The sequence below is a fragment of the Thamnophis elegans genome, chromosome 12, assembly GCF_009769535.1.
Source record: "Thamnophis elegans isolate rThaEle1 chromosome 12, rThaEle1.pri, whole genome shotgun sequence".
Lineage (NCBI taxonomy): Eukaryota > Metazoa > Chordata > Lepidosauria > Squamata > Colubridae > Thamnophis > Thamnophis elegans.
Window position 1 is genome coordinate 45,920,903 of NC_045552.1, and position 20,463 is coordinate 45,941,365.

At 44.7% G+C, this 20,463-nt stretch overlaps 1 protein-coding gene across 1 annotated transcript in view; it reads left to right on the top strand.

The window, feature by feature from the left end:
* DACH2 (dachshund family transcription factor 2) overlaps positions 1–20,463 on the top strand; it is a 330,864-nt gene that overhangs the window by 294,819 nt on the left and 15,582 nt on the right. Inside the window, 4 exon segments of the mRNA XM_032227064.1 lie at positions 20,053–20,093; positions 20,095–20,147; positions 20,150–20,170; positions 20,173–20,186. Coding sequence (XP_032082955.1) covers positions 20,053–20,093; positions 20,095–20,147; positions 20,150–20,170; positions 20,173–20,186 — 129 coding nt within the window.

Below are 20,463 nucleotides of genomic sequence, written 5' to 3' on the forward strand. Positions count from 1 at the left end.
TTACATCTTCGGGAAAGATGATGGCTTTATTTATTTTCTCCGCGGAAAAAACTAAGGCTTTCACAAAGGACATAAGAGATCATTTATTAAAACAAGGGGGGGAAATGATCCAACAGGGAGAATCGGCTTGTAATGTAAGATAATTTTTTGGGTGGGGGAGTGACTTACGATTGTTTTCCACACTTACGACCGTAGCAGCATCCCCATGCAACCTTCTGACAAGCAAAGTCAGTGGGGAGCCTGGATTCACTTAACAACCCTGTGACTAACTGAACAAGCGCAATGATTTGCTTCGCCACGGTGGCAACATAGATTGAAAAACGGAGAAAAACTCAATGAGCATTGTCTTGCTTTACAACGGGTAATTCTGGGTTCAGCTGTGGCCATAAGTTCAAGGACTTCGTTGAGGGACGCATCAGGGTTGTGTTTGACCTCATGGGGACAGGGGGGGGCATGGCCAGCATGATGTTACTTGCGTTGGGGGGCTCCTGTGGTGGCCCGAGCACTCTTGTCAGCAAAACAGACTCCTGAGCTCCATTTTCAGCTGGGATGGCCTCCTGCTACTCTCTGCCAGTGAAAATTTCATTGGTAGAGTTACCTCAGGCTGGTCCTTTGCTGTTTCCAGGACGGCCCCAAGGGCCAGATCTAAGCACCCCGTGGGCCGGATCTGCCCCCCCGGCCTTGAGTTTGACACTCCTGGTCTAATGTATCATGTACTGGAGGCTGGAAAAAAGCCTCCGGAGCCTGGGGAGGGTGAAAATGACGCCCCCCCCCCCCGGTGGTGCAGGAGGACGAGTAGGCCACGCCCACCATGGCCACGCCCACCCAGCAACTGGGCAGGGAACCGGTTGCTAACATTTTCAACCCCATCCCTGTGTCGCGTTCCAAATACCATCCAGAATTAAATCAGAGTCCAAGGCAGAGCTTCCTCAAAGTTCCAATTTAATAAGAGAGACATGTTGGCACATCTGTGGGAAACCCGAATCTGAAAGCTTCCTGGGGTTCCCACCCAGTTGAAAGTTCATGATCTTGTCCCCACACCCACAAGTCCATCACATGGTCCAATCTTCCACTGCCATGCTGGCATTTCCACCCATCTAGTTCCAGTCAGGTGCAGAGGTGCGGAGACAAAGGATGACCTTGGGCTTCTAGAAAGTAATGTTTTGTTTTGACAACAACACCTTCTACATTCTACTCCTTACTATTCCCCCTCCCAATTACCCCACTAATGAAACACCATAGTAAAGAAAGAGAGAGTATGTGGCAGGCCAAAGATCCTAAAAGGAATATGACTGCAGGCCTGACACCCTGCTTTTAAGCATGGTGAAGAAACTGCTCACCTATGGTCATAAGACTATGGTTGAAGGCTACCTTGACGTTGGTTTTGGCCGCCATTTAGTTTTGCGAACCCTGCAGACCCCCCCCTCTGGTCTGTCAGTGTTCCCCAAAACTTTTTGATGGGATCGTATTGTTCAGATGTACGTGTCACCTGCCCTATGCTGTTCTCTGAACTTCGCTGCTGGATCCTAAGCACCTCCCTCTGCAAATTTAGAAAAATCTTAGTTCCTTTCCATATTTGGTTTATTTTGCACACAACAAATATTTGCATGTCGAAACTGGAACAGTTTGGATTGAATTTTGTTCAAGCTGTTAGACTTCTGATGCTATCCTGCCTTTCGAGAGGGCTAAGCTGCAATCTATGCTAACTCCTTTAAAAAATTGAGGGTGGCGGAGGACATGGCCTCTAACCACAAATGCAATGGCCAGCCCTTTCTGAAGACCTTCTAGTGGACTCTGTCGTCTTCTTAAATCATTTTGTTCCACTGTCCAATGACTCACACTGTCCAGAAATTCTCTAGTCAGAATCTTGTTTCCGTGATCCGTTTTACCAGCTTTCTTTGACTTCTAACAGGTTTGATCTTTTCCAGATGAAACGTATCAATATAAATAAATTACGGACAGCTTGTAGGAGCAGCGCATATGTTAATGCATCATTAATAATGGTCTAAAATGTAAACTTTAATTGGGATAATTGTATATGCTGGAATCCCTACTCAAACAGAAATGTGCCTGGAATGCAGAAAAAAGCTTGGGAGTATTTAGAAATAGGTAACAAGGTCAGGCTTATTTACTGCAGTTTTCCCAGGAATAAAAATAATAAATAAACCTTTGGGTTACAATCTTCCTGAATTTAATAAATGTTGGTCTGAAGATTGAAATTTAGAAACAGTAATGTCCAGATCTTAATTCCCAAATGAATGCATTTTTTTTCAGTCATTTTTCAACAGAAAGTCCTCTAATTTCATGGGAGGTAAATATTAGTGTATAATTTATTTCCTCAGCAAAATAGCAAGTGAAGGTTTCTTTTTTTTTTTCCTTCTCAGGCACATCCAAAGCTTCTTCCAAGTAGAGATAAAGTTGGACATATTCTTTGATTAGAGCAGTTAATTTAACTATCTCTGCTAGTCCCATCAGTTTTTCCAGCCGTTCATCCGTTGTGGAAAATTAGAGTTATCTTTCTACTTTTGTGCCTAAAACGTTCTTGCTGCTGTCAACATATACAACAACAAGGTTTCCGATTGTTTTTCAAGTTCTTTGTCCATCAATCCTAAAAGAAAAGCCTCTGGTTTAATTTTTATATTCACTTTAAGAATTGTGTGTATTAAAACGCCCCAATATTTCTTTGCTTTATCACAAGTCCACCAAAGTTGGTAATAGAATAGAATGGAATTGCATTTAGAATAGAATAGAATTGGTATTGGTATTGGTATTGGTATTAGTATAGGAATAGAATAGAATAGAATAGAATAGTTTATTGGCCAAGTGTGATTGGACACGCAAGGAATTTGTCTTTGGTGCAGATGCTCTCAGTGTGCATAAAAGAAAAAATACATTAATCAAGAATCATAAGGTACAACACTTAATGATAGTCATAGGGTACAAATAAGCAATCAAATTATACTAGGAAATAATCAATATAAATTGTAAGGATACAAGCAACAAAGTTACAGTCATATAGTCATAAGTGGGAGGTTATGGGTGATAGGAACGATGAGAAGATTAATTGTAATGCAGACTTAGTAAATAGCTTGACAGTGTTGAAGGAATTAGTTTGTTTAGCAGAGTGATGGCATGGGAAAAAAACTGCCCTTATGTGTAGTTGTTCTGGTGTTTAATGCTCTATAATGTCGTTTTGAGGGTAGGAGTTGAAACAATTTATGTCCAGGATGTGAGGGGTCTGGAGTTATTTTCACAGCCCTCTTTTTGACTTGTGCAGTATACGGGTTTTTTATATTTACATTTCATTACATTTACAAATGTATGTTGTCTTTGACAATTGAGCGGGTTAAAATATCAATGGTACATTGTTTTCTTTAAAAAATTCTTTTAAATTACGTGGCACGACATAACCGCGGTAGACTAAAGCGCGCCGACAACACCGCAGCGCTAAAACCGCGATGTCAAAAGCGCGCCCACAACAGCGCGCCGACAGAAGCGTGATTTAACTTAAGGTAAGGTTTAGGGTTAGGTTTAGGGTTAGGTTTAGGGTTAGGTTTAGAGTAGGTTTAGGGTAGGTTTAGGGTAGGTTTAGCGTTAGGTTTAGGGTTAGGTTTAGGGTTACTTTTAGGGTTATGTTACAGCGCGCTGTTGTCGGCGCGCTGTTGTCGTGCGGTTTTGACGGTGCAGTTTTGTCACCGCGCTTTAGTCACACGCGCTTTAGTCTACCGCGGTTTTGTGGTGGAACCTTTAAATTATACTATAAGGTAAATTTGAAACCCTTCATCCACATGTTTTGCCGTTGTTTAAGGATTATATGATACCCCAAACTCTTTGCCCATTGAATCATGCACTGTTATCACATGTTCATGGCATGTCTTTCTAATGAAATGCAGTTCAAAAGGAGAAGAAAAGGGTGTTATGATCTCGGCATATTGTAAGATGTGAGAAGGGTTGCTTGGTTTTAAAGAAATGCACTGAAAACCACCTACAGTGTGACAACAAGTAGTAGGATAATTACTGAAAATGAAGTCTTCTCTGCCATGCGTTTCCTTGAACATCTGCTGTTCCATATGGAGTCATAAATATTGCTGCAAATAGCTTTAAAAAAAAACCCAAAGAAATCATCATGGCATTAATATGGAAAGGCTGAATCTGCCAAGGAAACTCAAGAACTTTAAAATATTTTTCCCCTCTAGGCAAGTTTCACCTACCCTTATGAGACTTAAAAAGAAAGCAAACAAATAAAAAACTTAGTGGGGGGGGGGGGATCCAAGTATCTTATTTGGTCTGAGAACAAAAATTGAGTTGATGAGAAAGTTTGTGCCTTGAAACAAGGGGACAAAATATAAGAATTGGGCTGCAAGGTTTTGAGGAGCTCATCCATAATTTGGAGCCCTCTAGCTTAGAATAAAATAACAGAGTTGGAAGGGACCTTGGAGGTCTTCTAGTCCAACCCCCTACTTAAGCTGGAAATCCTACACCACTTCAGACAAATGATTAGCCAATATCTTCTTAAAACTTCCGGTGTTGGAGCATTCACAATTTTTGGAGGCAAGTTGTTCCACTGATTAATTGTTCTTACTGTCAGGAAATTTCTCCTTAGTTCTAAGTTGCTTCTCTCCTTGATTAGTTTCCACTCATTGCTTCTTGTCCTGCCCTCAGGTGCTTTGGAAAATAGCTTGACTCCCTCTTCTTTGTGGCAGCCCCTGAGATATTGGAAGACTGCTGTCATGTCTCCCCTAGTCCTTCTTTTCATTAAACTAGACATGTCCAGCAACCATTCATCATATGTTTTAGCCTCCAGTCCCAACTTGTCCCAGCTTCTGCCAACCTAGCAGTTTGAAAGCATGTAAAAATGCAAGTAGAAAAATAGGACCACTTTGGTGGGAAGGTAACAGCGTTCCGTGCGCCTTTGGCGTTTTGTCGTGCCGGCCATTTGACCACGGAGACGTCTTCGGACAGCGCTGGCTCTTCGGCTTTGAAACGGAGATGAGCATCGCCCCCTAGAGTCAAGAACGACTAGCACAATGTGTGAGGGAAACCTTTACCTTTTATTGTAAGTACCTTGGATTGGAGGTTGGACGTTCAATATTTTTTTGAATGAAACCCGTATCAATGATTATTGCAAACATAGATTTTTATCGTAATTTATTCAGGAAATATCAGATGAGCTTCAAAAATTCAGAAAAGTCAGCATGGAGATAACTTTCAACCCTTGACTCACATCTAATAATAATCTGGATTTTTGCAGTTCAGAACTGACAGAGCTAGTATATTGCAATCCATTGATACTCTTAGCTGTAAAGACATCGCATGCATGTTACAAAAAGGGGCTCCACCCATCCAAGCATTCACATTACAAGGTGTTATTCGGGTTTGACTAAAGCACAAAAATATTTTTGTGAAGGTTGGAATCTAAAAAGAATAAAGGAACCTCTGCCATTTTTGAGCCATATTGGTTCACTTGTTAGTTGTTTCTATTCTGTTGTGTTTACAGAGTAGAATAGAATAGAATATGAATAGAATAGAGAGTAAAGTAGAATGGAATGGAATGGAATGAGAATGAAGAATAGAATAGAATAGAATAGAATAGAATAGAATAGAGAGTAAAGTAGAATGGAATGGAATGGAATAGAATAGAGAATGGAATGGAATATAGAGTAGGATAGAATAGAACAGAACAGAAGTAAAGAGTAGTGGAATGGAATGGAATAGAATAGAGAATGGAATAGAATAGAATATAGAGTAGGAATAGAGTAGAATAGAGAGTAAAGTGGAATGGAATAGAATGGAATAGAATAGAATATAGAGTAGGAATAGAATAGATAGTAAAGTAGAATGGAATAGAATAGAGAATGGAATAGAATAGAATAGAATATAGAGTAGGAATAGAATAGAATAGAGAGTAAAGTAGAATGGAATGGAATAGAATAGAGAATGGAATGGAATAGAATAGAATATAGAGTAGTAGGAATAGGATAGAATAGAATAGAATAGGAATATAATTTTTTATTGGCCAAGTGTGATTGGACACACAAGCAATTTGTCTTTGGTGGACATAAACCCTCAGTGAACATAAGAGAAAAGATAAATTCGTCACCAATCATAAGGTAACACTTAATGATAGTCTTAGGGTACAAATATGCAATCAAATCATACTAGGAAAAATCAATATAAATCGTAAGGATACAAGCAACAGAGTTACAGTCATAAGTGGGAGGAGATTAATGCATTCATGAAAATGTGTGGCTTCTTTGATTTTAGCTTAGTGCAGTCTGGACTAAGATGATATATGATCCCAACTAATTGTGATTTATTGAACAAACTACTTAAGCAAACCATGGGTTAGGACAACACATGAAGTTCTTCCCTGTAGGGATTCTTCAGAAAGCGGAGTTTCTAGAAGGCTTCCCTGAGTAATCTGGAAATTGGTTTCTACCAGCGCACAGATGCTCCTGCATCTATTATTTATTTAAGTTTCACTTATGAAATTCGATCAGAAAGGGGTGAGTCATGTGGCAAGGATTCAGCAGGGCAGTGATCTTCCTTTCCAGCTGGTGGAATGACAACAGCCCACAGCCCTTTTGTTAATTGCATTTCCAGTAGATTAAAAATACCCAGTTGATTAGGAGTAGATGACTCCAAAGCAGTTCATTCAGGTGATATTGAAGGATTTGCTATTTGAATTTTGCTTTCCATACTTTGTGTACCAAATGATTAAAAAAAAAGTCCTTAGCCTCTAAAACTGAACTGCTACTATACTTCTTGTATTTTAGTTTTTGTAAGTGTTTTCCTGCCGTTTTACTCTTGCGGTATTACTCTTAAGATATGCTGTGCACAGGTGAGGGATGAGGGCGGGCAAACAGGGCCTCCAAAGCACTGTTTCGGTACTGTGGCCTCTCCTCCCGGCACCACCGGTACGCCTGTACCGGGCTTACCGCCCCAGAACCCACACTGTTGATATGTATTCGTTTAATCAGCCAGGGAATCAGTACTTGGCCCTCTTATCTGAGATAGCAATAGCAATAGCAATAGCAGTTAGACTTATATACCGTTCATAGGGCTTTCAGCCCTCTTTAAGCGGTTTACAGAGTCAGCATATCGCCCCCACAATCCGGGTCCTCATTTACCCCCTCGGAAGGATGGAAGGCTGAGTCAACCCTGAGCCAGTGAGATTTGAACCGCTGAACTGCTGAACTAGCAGTCAGCTGAAGTGGCCTGCAGTACTGCACTCTACCCACTGCGCCACCTCGGCTCAGACAGTAAGAAGGGTTGGTTGGATCTGCCTAGTATTTGGATGCAACACCATCAAGGAATATTATGGGCTAGATTGAGAATTTGAAAAACAGCTCTGAAGAAAACAATGACAAATGACTTCCATACTAGGAGTCCTTGGTGTTTTCTGAGCTAGATTGTTTTTTGTTGTGGGTTTTTTGCAGATGTTTCACTACTAGCACTGATGATGTTACTTAGTTGGGTAATGAAACGTCTTCAAAAAAACACCAAGCTCAGAGCACCAAGGATCCCAGTCCTCCTCCTCTTGAAATTTGAAATTTAATAAATTTGTATGCCGTCCACTCCCTTGGTACTCTGGGCGGCTTACAGACAAGATAAAAAGCATTTAAAAAATTAAAGGTAAAAATACAGTTGTTAAAATTACACACCATCCATTCTGTCTAAGTGGGGCTAGACATTGATCAACAGCCCGAGGCCTGCCGGAACAGCCAGGTCTTGGTGGCTTTTCGGAAGGCCGGGAGAGTGGAAAGGGTCCGGATCTCTACGGGTAGATCGTTCCACAGGGCCGGCGCAGCTACAGAGAAGGCCCTCCCCCCGGGGGGCCGCCAGCTGGCATTGTCGGGTCGATGGCACCCGGAGGAGGCCCAACCTGTGAGATCTTGTTGGTCGTTGGGAGGTATGTGGCAGGAGGCGGTCTCTCAGGTAGCTAGGTCCTAAACCACGTAGGGCTTTAAAAGTAACGACTAGCACCTTGAAGCGTGTTCGGAAACCAATAGGGAGCAGTGCAGCTCGCAGAGGATGGGTGTAACATGGGTGTATCTAGGTACACCCAGTATCGCTCGCGTGGCTGCATTCTGGACCAACTGTAGTCTTTGAACACTCTTCAGGGGTAGCCCCATGTAGAGCGTGTTACAGTAATCCAGTCTTGAGGTGACAAGGGCATGAGTGACCATTCGAAGTGCCTCCCGGTCCAGGTCGGGCCGCAACTGGTGCACCAGGCGAACCTGGGCAAAAGCCCCCCTAGTTACAGCTGACAGATGGTGTTCTAACATCAGCTGCGGGTCCAGGAGGACACCCAAATTGCGAGCCCTCTCTGAGGGGTGTATGATTTCACTCCCCAGGCTAAGAGGTGGGATATCTGGACTATCCTTGGGAGGCAACATCAATAGTCACTTGGTCTTGTCTGGATTGAGTGCAAGCTTGTTCTTCCTCTTCCTCCTCTTCCTCCTCCTCCTCTTCCATTCCCTTCTAGCACTGATGATGTTACCTAGTTTGGGTAATGAAATGTCTATAAGAAACAACCAAGTTCAGAGAGCATCAAGGACTCCTTGTTGCAACCCTGAGCTACAAATATTGTCCCCGATTGACTTCCATATTGTTGTCAAGACAATATGGTTGTATCCATGAAGCAATCAGGAGTCGTTGGATTCAGGTATTCTACCTGTTTTAATAGTACAACAAAATATCCACAAGCATTTGTGGAACCGTGGTGGCGCAGTGGTTAGAATGCAGTATTGCAGACTAATTCTGCTGACTACCAGCTGCCTGCAGTTTGGCAGTTCGATCCCGATGGGCTCAAGGTTGATTCAGCCTTCCATCCTTCCAAGGTCGGTAAAATGAGGACCCAGATTGTTGGGGACAATATGCTACACTGCTTAGAGAGGACTGTAAAGCACTGTAAAGCGGTATATAAGTCTTAAGTGCTATTGCTATTGGGGCCCGACTGAATTTTTAACTTAATTTCCTCCAGAATTAAAGATCAACCTCAAGTTTCTTTATTGTTCTCCCGTAAAATGAGGAATAGAACTTCTCGGTGGCTTTGCTGTCAAAAAATTCCAGGTTCTTCCTTCATCAACTCTAGATGGGGTTGAAAATAATGCAGTTGTACTTGGAGAATTACTGATTCCTGATATTCCTCAACAGACAAGCTCCTTTCTCTTTTTCCAAAGCATATTTGGCTAAATTACTGAAGAAGTGAGAAGAATAGTCCAATAGGAGAAGAATTCCTCAAATGACAATTAAAACACCAATAGTGAACTTGCTGATCTGAAAAGGGACAAGAAGTTATGGAGGTCACAACTTCGATTCATTTGCCTCTCTGTCCATACTGCTCTTAGTTACTCACCATCCCAAATCCCTTCTCCTTTTCCGAGACACCTCAACAGTTCCCACTCCTTAGAATGTGGTTCTTCACCCACACCCAGGGGTGGGCTGCTACAGGTTCGCCTGGGTTTGGGAGAACCCGTAGCTAACGTTATGGCTGCTTCGGAGAACCTCCAAATCCCCTGGCTGGCCTCGCCCTCACCTCCCAGGAATCGCCACGCGGCCCATTTTGGATGCGAGGTAAGGGCAGGGCCCATGGAGAAGCTCGGGGAGTGGGGGGGAAGGCCTCCAGAGCCTGGAGGAGGCAGTTTTCACCCTCCCAGAGGAAGTCTCCGGAGCCTGGGGAAGGCGAAACCCACCCCACCCCCACCGTGGTTCAGGAGGTCAAGTAGACCACTCCCACCATGGCTTCTCCCACCCAGCAACTGAGCCGAGAACCCGTTGCTGAAACTTTTGAAGCCCACTCCTGCCCACACCAAACTATACTTAAAACTAAAAGAATCTGTTGACAGTGTGCTATGGCATCAGATTTTTATTGTGCCCAGTTATAAATAGAGATAATTTTCAGTGATATTAATCCACACAGAGGTAAATGTCATGACTGCATAAATTATCTAGTCATCGTTAACAAGGGTTGGAGCACATTCGGCGTGTGTAAATTGTCATTTACATTCTACATGAATAATTCTCTTTGGCATAATTTTGTAGCACGGCCTCGCCGTTTTCCAAAGATTTGTCTTTGTTCTTTAAAATAAAACCCTGCTGACCTGAGTTACTCTGTGTGGTAATCACGTTTCCCAACCTCATGCCTTGCACGTACATTGGGCACCAACACCCAGAGTTCTCATTCTTTGGCCATGTAGGTTAGGTATTTTGGAAGTTTTAGTCCCAACACCTAAAGAAGGACCAGGTTTTAGCCAAGCCTGTCAAAGTAGCTTGTGATGCAGGAGACAACCAGACTGAGGGAAGGGTCAAATCAGGGGTGGGTTTCTCGCCCCGTTCCAACCGGTTCGGTTGGAACGGGGCCGGCGGCGTCCTCGTGCACGCACGCGGTGCACGCATGCGTACTAGCATCTGCGCAATGCTCCAGCTGCTCCTGGATGATCGCGCAGGCGCTGTATGCGTCCTGCGCATGCGTGGAAGCGCAGAACTCGTCAAAACCGGGTAAGGACCACGGGCGGCGCGCCCTTCGCCGTTCCCAGAAGTTACTTACTTCCGGGTTCGGTGACCAACCGGTTCGCAGGGACCGCCGCGAACCGGTTGAAACCCACCCCTGGGTCAAATGCATCCTCAGTTTGGAATCCTTGGCACGTTCTCTGTATTACTAATAAAGGATAATATTCGTAGCTCGGGGTTGACATGAGGGGTCCTGGGTGCTCTCCGAACTTGGTGGTTTTCTTGCAGATGTTTCATTGCCCAAGCTAGGTAACATCAGTGACTGTTTGGGTTATGAAACATCTGCAAGGAAACAAGGAAGCTCAGAGAGCACCAAGGATCCCTCACATGTTCTGTGTCACTGAAGAAAAGCCCTTCATGGTATTGGATCTGGGTACTTGAGAGACCGCCTGCTGCCAATCACCTCCACTAGACCGATTAGATCCCACAGATTAGGCCTCCTCCGAATTCCATCCGCCGGCCAGTGTCGACTGGCGACTACCCGGAGGAGAGCCTTCTCTGTGGCTGCTCCGACCCTCTGGAACGAACTCCCCGTGGAGATTCGAACCCTCACCACCCTCCAGGCCTTCCGCAAAGCCCTCAAAACCTGGCTGTTCCGACAGGCCTGGGGCTAAAGAGCTGTTGCCCCGTCTCGAATGGTATGACTGTTGTGTGTTTTTAAATTATGCATTGTTATGTTTCGTTTTTTTTTTTGTCTGTACCCCCCTTCCCTGATTTGAATTGTGAGCCGCCCTGAGTCCCCTTCGGGGGAAAAGGGCAGCATATAAATACAATAAAATCAAATCAATCAATCAATCAAATCAAAAGCTGAGTTTGGTTCTTTTTTCTCTTCCCTCCTCATTCTTCCTCCCCTCTCTATCTGTCTCTCTATGTGTCTCTGTTTCTCTCTCTCTCCCTCTCTCCCTCTCTCTCTCTCTTTCTCTCTCTCTCTGTGTGTCTGTGTGTGTGTCTTTCTTTCCTCTGCCTCTCTCTGTCTGTCTCTCTGTGTGTGTCTGCATCTCTCTCTCTCTCTCTCTCTCTCTCCCTCCCTCTCTGTGTCTGTTTGTCTTTTTCTCTCTCCCTCCCTCCCTCCCTCCCTCCCTCTCCCTTTCTCTCTCTCTCATGTCCCTGCCCAGAACCTTTTATGCTGATATTTAAATGCACCCACCAGCCCCATTGATCGCTATCTAGAAAGGCAAAAACACTTGCATTGTAATCTTAAATCCCCTTTCCTGAGACTTAGACGGGATTTTGAGCGCCTCGAAACAGATAACCGGTGCCCACACTTCCTGCCGATAGCAGCCCCAAAGGGAGTCACCGTTGAGACATGAAGACCTATTTCAAGATTGAAATAGATTTCTGACGCTCCGGATCGTTCATCTTCTCTCCAGGATGCGATTTCAATCAGAGGGGCGAAGTGATGAATCGTTTGACAAGACTTCTGCTTTTGGTTCCCCCTCCCTTCCCACTCGCGGAGGCTAAAAATGTAATACACTTCAACCCCCCCCCCCCCGCTGGTCCTTCGTGGCTATTACCGACTGTTAACATGCAATGTGACCTTGGCCAGCCAAAGCGTGTTTGGTTAGCACAAAATCTTAATCATGAGAAGTTGTAAGTAGGAGCCTTCACTCTTCTTTACTGCCCTCTTTCTGCCCCCACCCCCGGGCTTGGGAATTTATGGTTGGGGACGGACGGACAGGTAGGATATGAGCAGTAGGCCAAATGGAGTACAGGGTTATCTCATCTCTGTGAAAACTGGCTCTGGGAAATCGATGTGACCTCTGCTAGGCTGTCACCGTATCCCCACCCGTGGCGTCCTATTTGTCTTTTTGGTCAAGAGCTCGGATGTGGAGGCTGTCCGGCTGGCTCTCTCTTGGGCCAGATTATCAAAATGAATCATGGGCCTGCGTGGCTGTTACATTTCTATTTATTTTCCTGCTGTTGACTCGGCCCGGGTGAAATATGACTTCTGTTTGCATTTGATCCTCACTGCAGCCACTGGCACCTAATTTAGGCCGTGTCTATCTCTTTAAAGAAGACGAATGCTACTTTGGAACTTCAATCTGCCCTACCTTCCCATTACCAGCCATCCACTCTGCGCCTGACGGCAGCCGATATGAATTTTTGTAGGGTCCATTTCCGTGGCGTTGCTTTCTCCTTGGTCAGGATTGTGAGGTTGTTTTAAGACAGCATGCTGCTCCAAATCCATTTCTTACAATTTCTCTGTCTCTCTTTCCTCTCTCTCCTGTTCCATTTCTTTCTTTCTCTTTCTCTCTCTCTCTCTCTCCTGTTCCATTTCTTTCTCTCTCTCTCCTGTTCTATTTCTTTCTCTCTCTCTTTCTCTCTCGTTCCATTTCTTTCTCTCTCTCCTGTTCCATTTCTCTCTCTCTCTTCTCTCTCTCTCTCCTGTTCCATTTCTTTCTCTCTCTCTCTCCTGTTCCATTTCTCTCTCTCTCTCCTGTTCCATTTCTTTCTCTCTCTCCTGTCCCATTTCTCTCTCTCTCTCTCTCCTGTTCCATTTCTTTCTCTCTCTCCTGTTCCATTTCTTTCTTTCTCTCTTTCTTTCTCTCTCTCTCTCTCCTGTTCCATTTCTTTCTCTCTCTCTCTCCTGTCCCATTTCTCTCTCTCTCTCTCTCTCTCTCTCCTGTTCCATTTCTTTCTCTCTCTCTCTCTCCTGTTCCATTTCTCTCTCTCTCTTTCTTTCTCTCTCTCTCTCGTTCCCTTTCTTTCTCTCTCTCTCCTGTCCCATTTCTCTCTCTTTCTCTCTCTCTCTCCTGTTCCATCTCTCTCTCTCTCTCTCTCTCCTGTTCCATTTCTTTCTTTCTCTCTCTCCCACTCCTTTCCATTTCTCTCTCTTTCTTTCTCTCTCTTTCTCTCTCTCTCCTGTTCCATCTCTCTTCTCTCTCTCTCTCTCTCTCTCTTCTCTCTCCTCTCTCACTCTCACTCTCTCTCTCTCTCTCTCTCTCTCCTATTCCCTTTCTCTCTTTTCTTCAATTTACCTTACTATTTTACTGTTTAGGGCAGTGATGGGCAACCTTTTTGGCGTGGTGTGTCAAAAATCGGCAAAAAATCGAGCATAACTCGCGTTGTGTGTCACTTCGACAAAAACATAATTTTGCGCAATTTATAGTTTAAACTACAAAAATATATAATTGCAATATAATTGTATTTAATAAACCAAAAACAAATTATTTAACATACCTGCTTAGTAACTTCTTTGTTCATCAGTCACTTTTTCAATGCCATTGTAACTCTGGTCACTAAATGTTTTCCCCCTCCTCGAGACTCCTCACTTCTTCCTTCATTCCTCTTGCTTATCTACCTTCACCTTATCTGTCTTCTGCTCTTTCCCTCTCTTCCTTCCTTCTCCTTCCATCCTCTCTTCTCACTCACTCCCTTCCTCCTTTCCTCTTCCTTCCTCCTTCCATTCTTTCAGCTTCATTTCTTTGCCTATCTACCTTCTCTGTCTTTCTGCTCTTTCCATTTCTCTCTTCCTCTTCGCTCTGTTCTTCCTCCTTCCCTCCTTCCCTCTTCTCTTCTTTTCCTTCCTTCTGCCTATCTACCTTCACCTTCTCTGTCTTTCTGCTCTTTCCCTGTCTTCCCCTTTCCTCCCTCCCTCCTTCTTTCCTTTCTAGTTCCATCTTTTCTTCTTTCCTCTCTCCTCCCTTTTTCTTTTTTCCTTCCTTCCTCTTTCCTCTTGCCTATCAACTTCATCCTTTGTCTTTGCTCTTCCCTCTCTTCCCCTTTTCTTCCTACCTCCTTCCCTCTTTTCCCCCCTTCTTCTTTTCTTCTTTTTTATTCCATCTTCCTCCTTCCTCCCATTCTTTCTCCTTCCATCCATCTTTTCTCCTTCCATCTTCTCCCCCCTCCCTTCTTCTTTTCCTTCCCCCCTCCTCCTTCCTTCCTCCTTCCCTTTCTCGCACACAGGAAGGGAGGGGAGGCTTTCTAGTCGCTTTCACAGCATAATTTCTTTATCTAACTTTTAAAAAACAGTGTGCAAATCAAACTTGAGATTTTCGTAACCTGCGAAGCACCAAGTTATTATCTTCTGTTGTTACAAATTCGCAGCTACTCCATTCTTTCGATAGGAAACTGCATTTCCCAAGATGCCTCAGGTCCTCAAAGCGCTGAACGCGGTTTTGCAATTGACTCCAGCGAGGCCCGGTAGCCGCCGGCTGGGGTGGCTGTCAAGGCGCTGACAGCGGAGCAGACGCGCCATTTGTTACTGCTTCCAGCAATCGAGACGGACGAGGGAAGCGGCGGTGGCGGTCAGCAGCGACTGTAACGACCGCGCGGGCGAGGTGCGGAGGAAGAACGGAAGGTCCCTCCCGCCCGCGACGACGGCTCCAGCCATGGACGAGCAGGCTGGCCCCGGCGTCTTCTTCAACACAACAACAACGCGCTGCTCTTGCCACCACCTCCGGGTGGGAAGCAACCACGCCTTGCCAACTCGCTTCCCACCTCAGCACAGGGGCCGCACAGGCGTGGTTGCTTCCCATCCGGAGGTGGCGGCAAGAGCAGTGCGTTGTTGTTGTTGGGGCCAGCCTGGTCGTCCATGGCTGGAGCCGTCGTCGCGGGCGGGAGGGACCTTCCGTTCTTCCTCGCACCTCGCCCGAGCAGTCGTTACAGTCGCTGCCGACGTCCGCCACCGCCGCTTCTAATTAATATAATTCTCCCTCTCTTTTCACTCTCTCTCCAGCACACAAACGCAAATGCATAGGGCAGCCCACCTCACACACAGGTAACTCCGGGCAGCTTACAACATTATGCACGTCTCCCCATAGGAGAGGAGATGGGGAAGCCGGGGGCCCAGAGATCACCCGGGGGATGCCGAGGATGCCTTACCAATCGAAAGCCGGCATACCTCGTCATAATGGGGGATGGATTTCTTGCCAGGAAACGCGAGGGTTGGACAACGGCGGGGCTCGGGTTTTTGTTTTTTCCCCGGGATAAAAGTGAACATAAGACTTCTAAATCCCCAGCAAGAAAAAAATGCAACTGTAGTGGTCTCTCCCCCCCTTCCTCTAAAGAACAAATGTTATCCTGCCGCAGAAGCGAAGAAATCTCAGATTTCGCCCTTCTGCAACAGCCTCCCTCGGGATCCCGCTCCTCCGCTACAGATGCATCGCGTCCCAACAGCGGAACGTCTGGTCACCTTAGGGATGAATCCTGTGCGTGTCACCCCAAATGGCTACGCGTGTCAGCACTGACACGCGTGTCATAGGTTCGCCATCACTGGTTTAGGGCAAAGCAGTTAAGATAGTATCCATTTAAAAAAAATATTGTATGAAATATCTAAGTAAACACACACACGCATACACACACACACACACACATAATTATAGCCTAATAAGAAAAGAGTGTGTGTTGTTAAGATTGATTTTCAAAAAGATGAAGTAAAATTATATTTTTTAAAAAGAGAGATAATAATAATTGGGAGGACAGGCAAAACAGAATGGTTAAACCTTTATCTGAAATATTAACTGTAGTGGTATTACAAAAAGCGGAATCTTAGCTCTGGAGCGAACCAAACTTGGTACACAGATGACACTCTCTGGAAACAATACGGTGGAGGTAAGACACTGTAACACCCCTCGGGGTGTATGTTCTGTTAAGATACAGCCTATTGTGCCTTAAAATGGATTCTACTGTACTGCTGTAAAATGGATTCTACGGTACAGTGCAGTGGAGTTGCCCTGGTAATGGCTTCAGTACTCCACAAGGGGGCTCCCTCTGGTAAGTAGGAAAATCCAACATTAGACATTACATTTGGTCCGGACATTTCCCCCCATAAATAAATACCCAACGCCAGATTATCAATTAGTTCTTAATAAATCTTAAAGAGTAATATGGAACTACAAGTACCAGTAACAACTTCTCTTACCTACAACGTGGCTACAAACCATTGAGGACGTCTTTAGAGCTTCGACGTTCACAAGAAGCATTATCACTTGCTCAGTGTATATTTTAGTCTGGTCATTTAAAGGCAAAAACCAACTCACATAATTTCACGGTTTCCTCTTAAATCAGGTTAGGACAGACCACCAAAGGATGTATAGAGTGAAGTTTCAAGTGTTGAATTAAATGTTTTTGGAAGGTCTCCAAAATGGGTGTTAGCGCCTGATCTGCTTGAGCAATTGCTTTGGTCCCAGTGATCTAGGAGAGGACTTTGCAACATTTATCTTGGATCCTTATTTCATTTATTTTTACTTGCTGTCCAAGACTCCAAAAGATGTTGAAGGCTCACTCTAGCCTGTATATTTATTTCCACATTGTCAAATAGTACCCCGGAGGTCATTTATATGGTATCTTAACACCCTTTTCATTTCTCGCATCACTTTAAAAAAATTTTTCTCTGTTATTAATCATTTAAAAATTGTTGGAATTTCTTGATCCAATGTACTGTTGAACTGTGTTGCTCAAAAGGTATGAACCAATGGAATTCTAGTGAATTTAGGATTTGAGGTTATATAAATCAATAGGTAAATAAAGAAAATGTATAGCTGAATTGGAGATAATGTACGAAGCATAGTGGCCCAGTGGCTTAAAGTCAGGGGAGAATGTCTGTGCTCTGCCGGTTTAAGTCCTGCCACCATGTGATGGGGTGAGCTCCCGTTCCTGCCTTAGCTCCTGCCCACCTAGCAGTTTGAAAGCAATGCAACTGCAAGTAGATAAATAGGTACCACTTTGGTGGGAAAATAACAGCTGTTTTGGCATATGCTTTACACCACGGTGCGATGACATGCTGGACACATGATTGCAGAACAATTGCTGTATGAGAGGTCATTAAATGAGGACGATCTGTATGCAGAGGTACATTATTGTTCTAACCGAGGCTTCCACGAGCCTGAAGCAAACTCCTTGTCCCGACCAAAAAAAAACCCTTTTATAATTTACTATGAATTCTGCTCATTCACATCCAGCAAAGTCTTTCAAGGGAGGATTTACAGTCACAGACCTTATCTGGCTTGGAGAGCTGCCAGGCCGATATCTGCAAAACTTGGCAAGGAGTCTGAAAGAGTCACGAACCAATTAAGCAAACTAATTGTCTCCTGCAAACTCTCCCTCCCCTTTCGCTCCTCTTTTATTTCCTCTGGGAGGGGCCATTCACCGTCCACCTATAGCCTTACTCCCATGTCGACCCCTGTTCTTTAGCTGTTCCCTTTGTCTGGCAACTGTGCATGCGCACACTGGGAACAGGCTCCAGTTGTTCATCTGCCTCACTGATGTCTGACTCTGATGGCAGCTGATAACTGGCATACGACTCTGGCCCCCTCCGACGCAGAGCCCTCATTAGAGCCTTCCCCAGACTCCAGGACTGGCCCATCTTCCTCCCAAACCTCCTCACTGTCTGAATCTACTGCCACAACAATTATCTCCAATAAATATTAAGGAGTTTCTTCGGGTTTTACCTAGTCGTAGCCAACTTTAGGGGTCAGTACTGTTTTATGTTTCTTCAGACAGTGCTGGTTCTGTGGCCTTGAAACAGAAATTAGCATTGAACCCTAAAGTCGGCCTCGACTAGCAGAGTAAAAGCCAGATAAACTCTTTTACCTTTACTGGAGATAATGTACCCCATAGTCCTTGTTTAATAGCCACTCATACAGCAAGTGTTCAATGTTGTGGTGGCACTGAAGATGTGATATTTTTGACTGGTCCTTGAACTTCTGGTGTCCCAGCACTCAAGTAGTCATATGATTAAAGATAAAAGTTCCCCTCGCACACCTGTGCTAGTCATTCCTACTCTAGGGGGCGGTGCTCATCTCCATTTCAAAGCCGAAGAGCCAGCGCTGTCTGAAGATGTCTCTGTGGTCATGTGGCCAGTATGACTAAACGCCAAAGGCGCACAGAACGCTGTTATCTTCCCTCCAAAGGTGGTCCCTATTATTCTACTTGCATTTTTTTACGTCTTTTCGAACTGCTAGGTTGGCAGAAGCTGGGACAAGTAACGGGAGCTCACTCTGTTAAGCGGCGCTAGGGATTCGAACCACCGAACTACTGACCTTTCTGATCGACAAGCTCAGCGTCTTAGCCACTGAGCCACCGTGACCCCTAGTCATATGATTGGGATCTGGCAATCATCGTGTCAATCGGGCAAGCTTGACCCTTGGCAAAAAGCCTTGTAAATAAAACTTTCCTGTTTGTTCCTGGGACATTTGAGAATTGGTTTCTAATTCTTCTTGATGGCTGTTGTTTTTCCTAGCTCAGTTTACTGTAGGAGTGGCAAAGACAATTACGATTACCGTTGTTTTCTTTGTCAGATTTTTCCATTACTCCGAACTTTTTTTTGCAATCGACCTTTCTCAGCTGGAGAAACCTCTGCGGAGGAGCTGCTTCCTCAGGTCTCGGGATTTAATTAAACAATTGAAGCTGACGGAGCTACAAATCACCAGCATGGTGGTTGTATAATGAAAAGATTGGCCATTTGCACAGATTATAGACTTACTTCATCACATGATAAGTGCACAGACTCTGCATTCCACCTCAAATCTCACTTCCTTTGAAAGAAAGTTGGCAGTCAAAATTATCTTCTGTCTAATTGGACGAGAATGGGTTTGGGAGGGAAATCACAGGAGAAACTTGACATACTACATGTGACAAACTGAGTCTCTGGATTTCTGCAGAATCATCACTGGGAACACAATCGGGAAAACAGTTGTGATGTTTTGGTTTCTATGTAAGCATAGGTCTGATGAGCCACTGTGAAGACAGAATATTGAAATAGATGGGTCTGGGGCAAAAGTCTTAAACGTTGACTTGAGTTCATAATTCGTTCTTCCAGTTTATACCCCTGACTTTTACTCAGACATTCAAGGTGGGGTATAGCAATAGCAATAGCACTTAGACTTATATACCGCTTCACAGTGCTTTTACACCCCTCTCTAAGTGGATGTCAGAGTCAGCATATCATCCTCATTTTATCTACCTCAGAAGGAGGGAAGGCTGAGTCAACCTTGAGCAGATCAGAATCGAACTGCTGGCAGTGGGCAGAGTTAGCATGCAATACTGCATTCTAAACACGTGGATGGATGGATGGATGGATGGATGGATGGATGGATGGGTGCATGGGAGGGAGGGAGGGAGGGAGGAGGAGGAAGGAAGGAAGGAAGGAAGGAAGGAAGGAAGGAATGAATAGCAATAGCTCTTAGGTTTATACACAATTTCACAGTGCTTTTACAGCCCTCTCTAAGCGGTTTACATAGTCAACCAATGCCCCCCCCAACAATTTGGGGTCTTCATTTTACCCATCTCGGAAGGATAGAAGGCTGAGTCAACCTTGAGCCTGGTGAGATTTGAACTGCCAAAGTGCAGTCAGCGGAAGTAGCCTGCAGTACTGCACTCTAACCACTGTGGTATATACCCCTTTCTCCTATTTTTTCCTCCCAATGAACGCCCCTAATTAGGTTGAGCTGAAGAGTGACAAGGACTGAAGCAAGATAAGAAGACCCATGTCTCTCTGATGGTCAGTCCCACCATCTCCATCATCGCTCGGTGCTCCTCAGGTGATCAGATCGCTTATAACCCCTCTTTTGTCTCTTGTCTTACGAAGAAGTCCAGATCGCCATCCCAATACTCAAACCAACCCTAGAAAAGGTCCAAACTGGCTGGGCAGACTTTGCCCCATGGATTTCCAGCACCGTTCCTCGTTGCCGATGGTTGTCTTCAGTGGAAACTCTATAACCAATATTCAGGTGAGAAAGTCCTGCGATTTTTTCTCTAAATCTTATCTGTAAAGAATTAGCTGTGTTTAGACCACGGCTGTCCAACTCGCCGCACCACGTTGCCATCACAGGACGTATCGTGACCGGTTTTCCCTTTTGCGAGCTGGGGTGGGCGTGGCTAGTGCGTGACAATCCGGCCCATGGGCTACCAATTTGACACCCTTGGTTTATGGTAGACTAATCTTCAGATCCTCCAAAAACATGAGATTTCAGAAATGGTCAGTGGTGGAATTCCCATAAATATGCC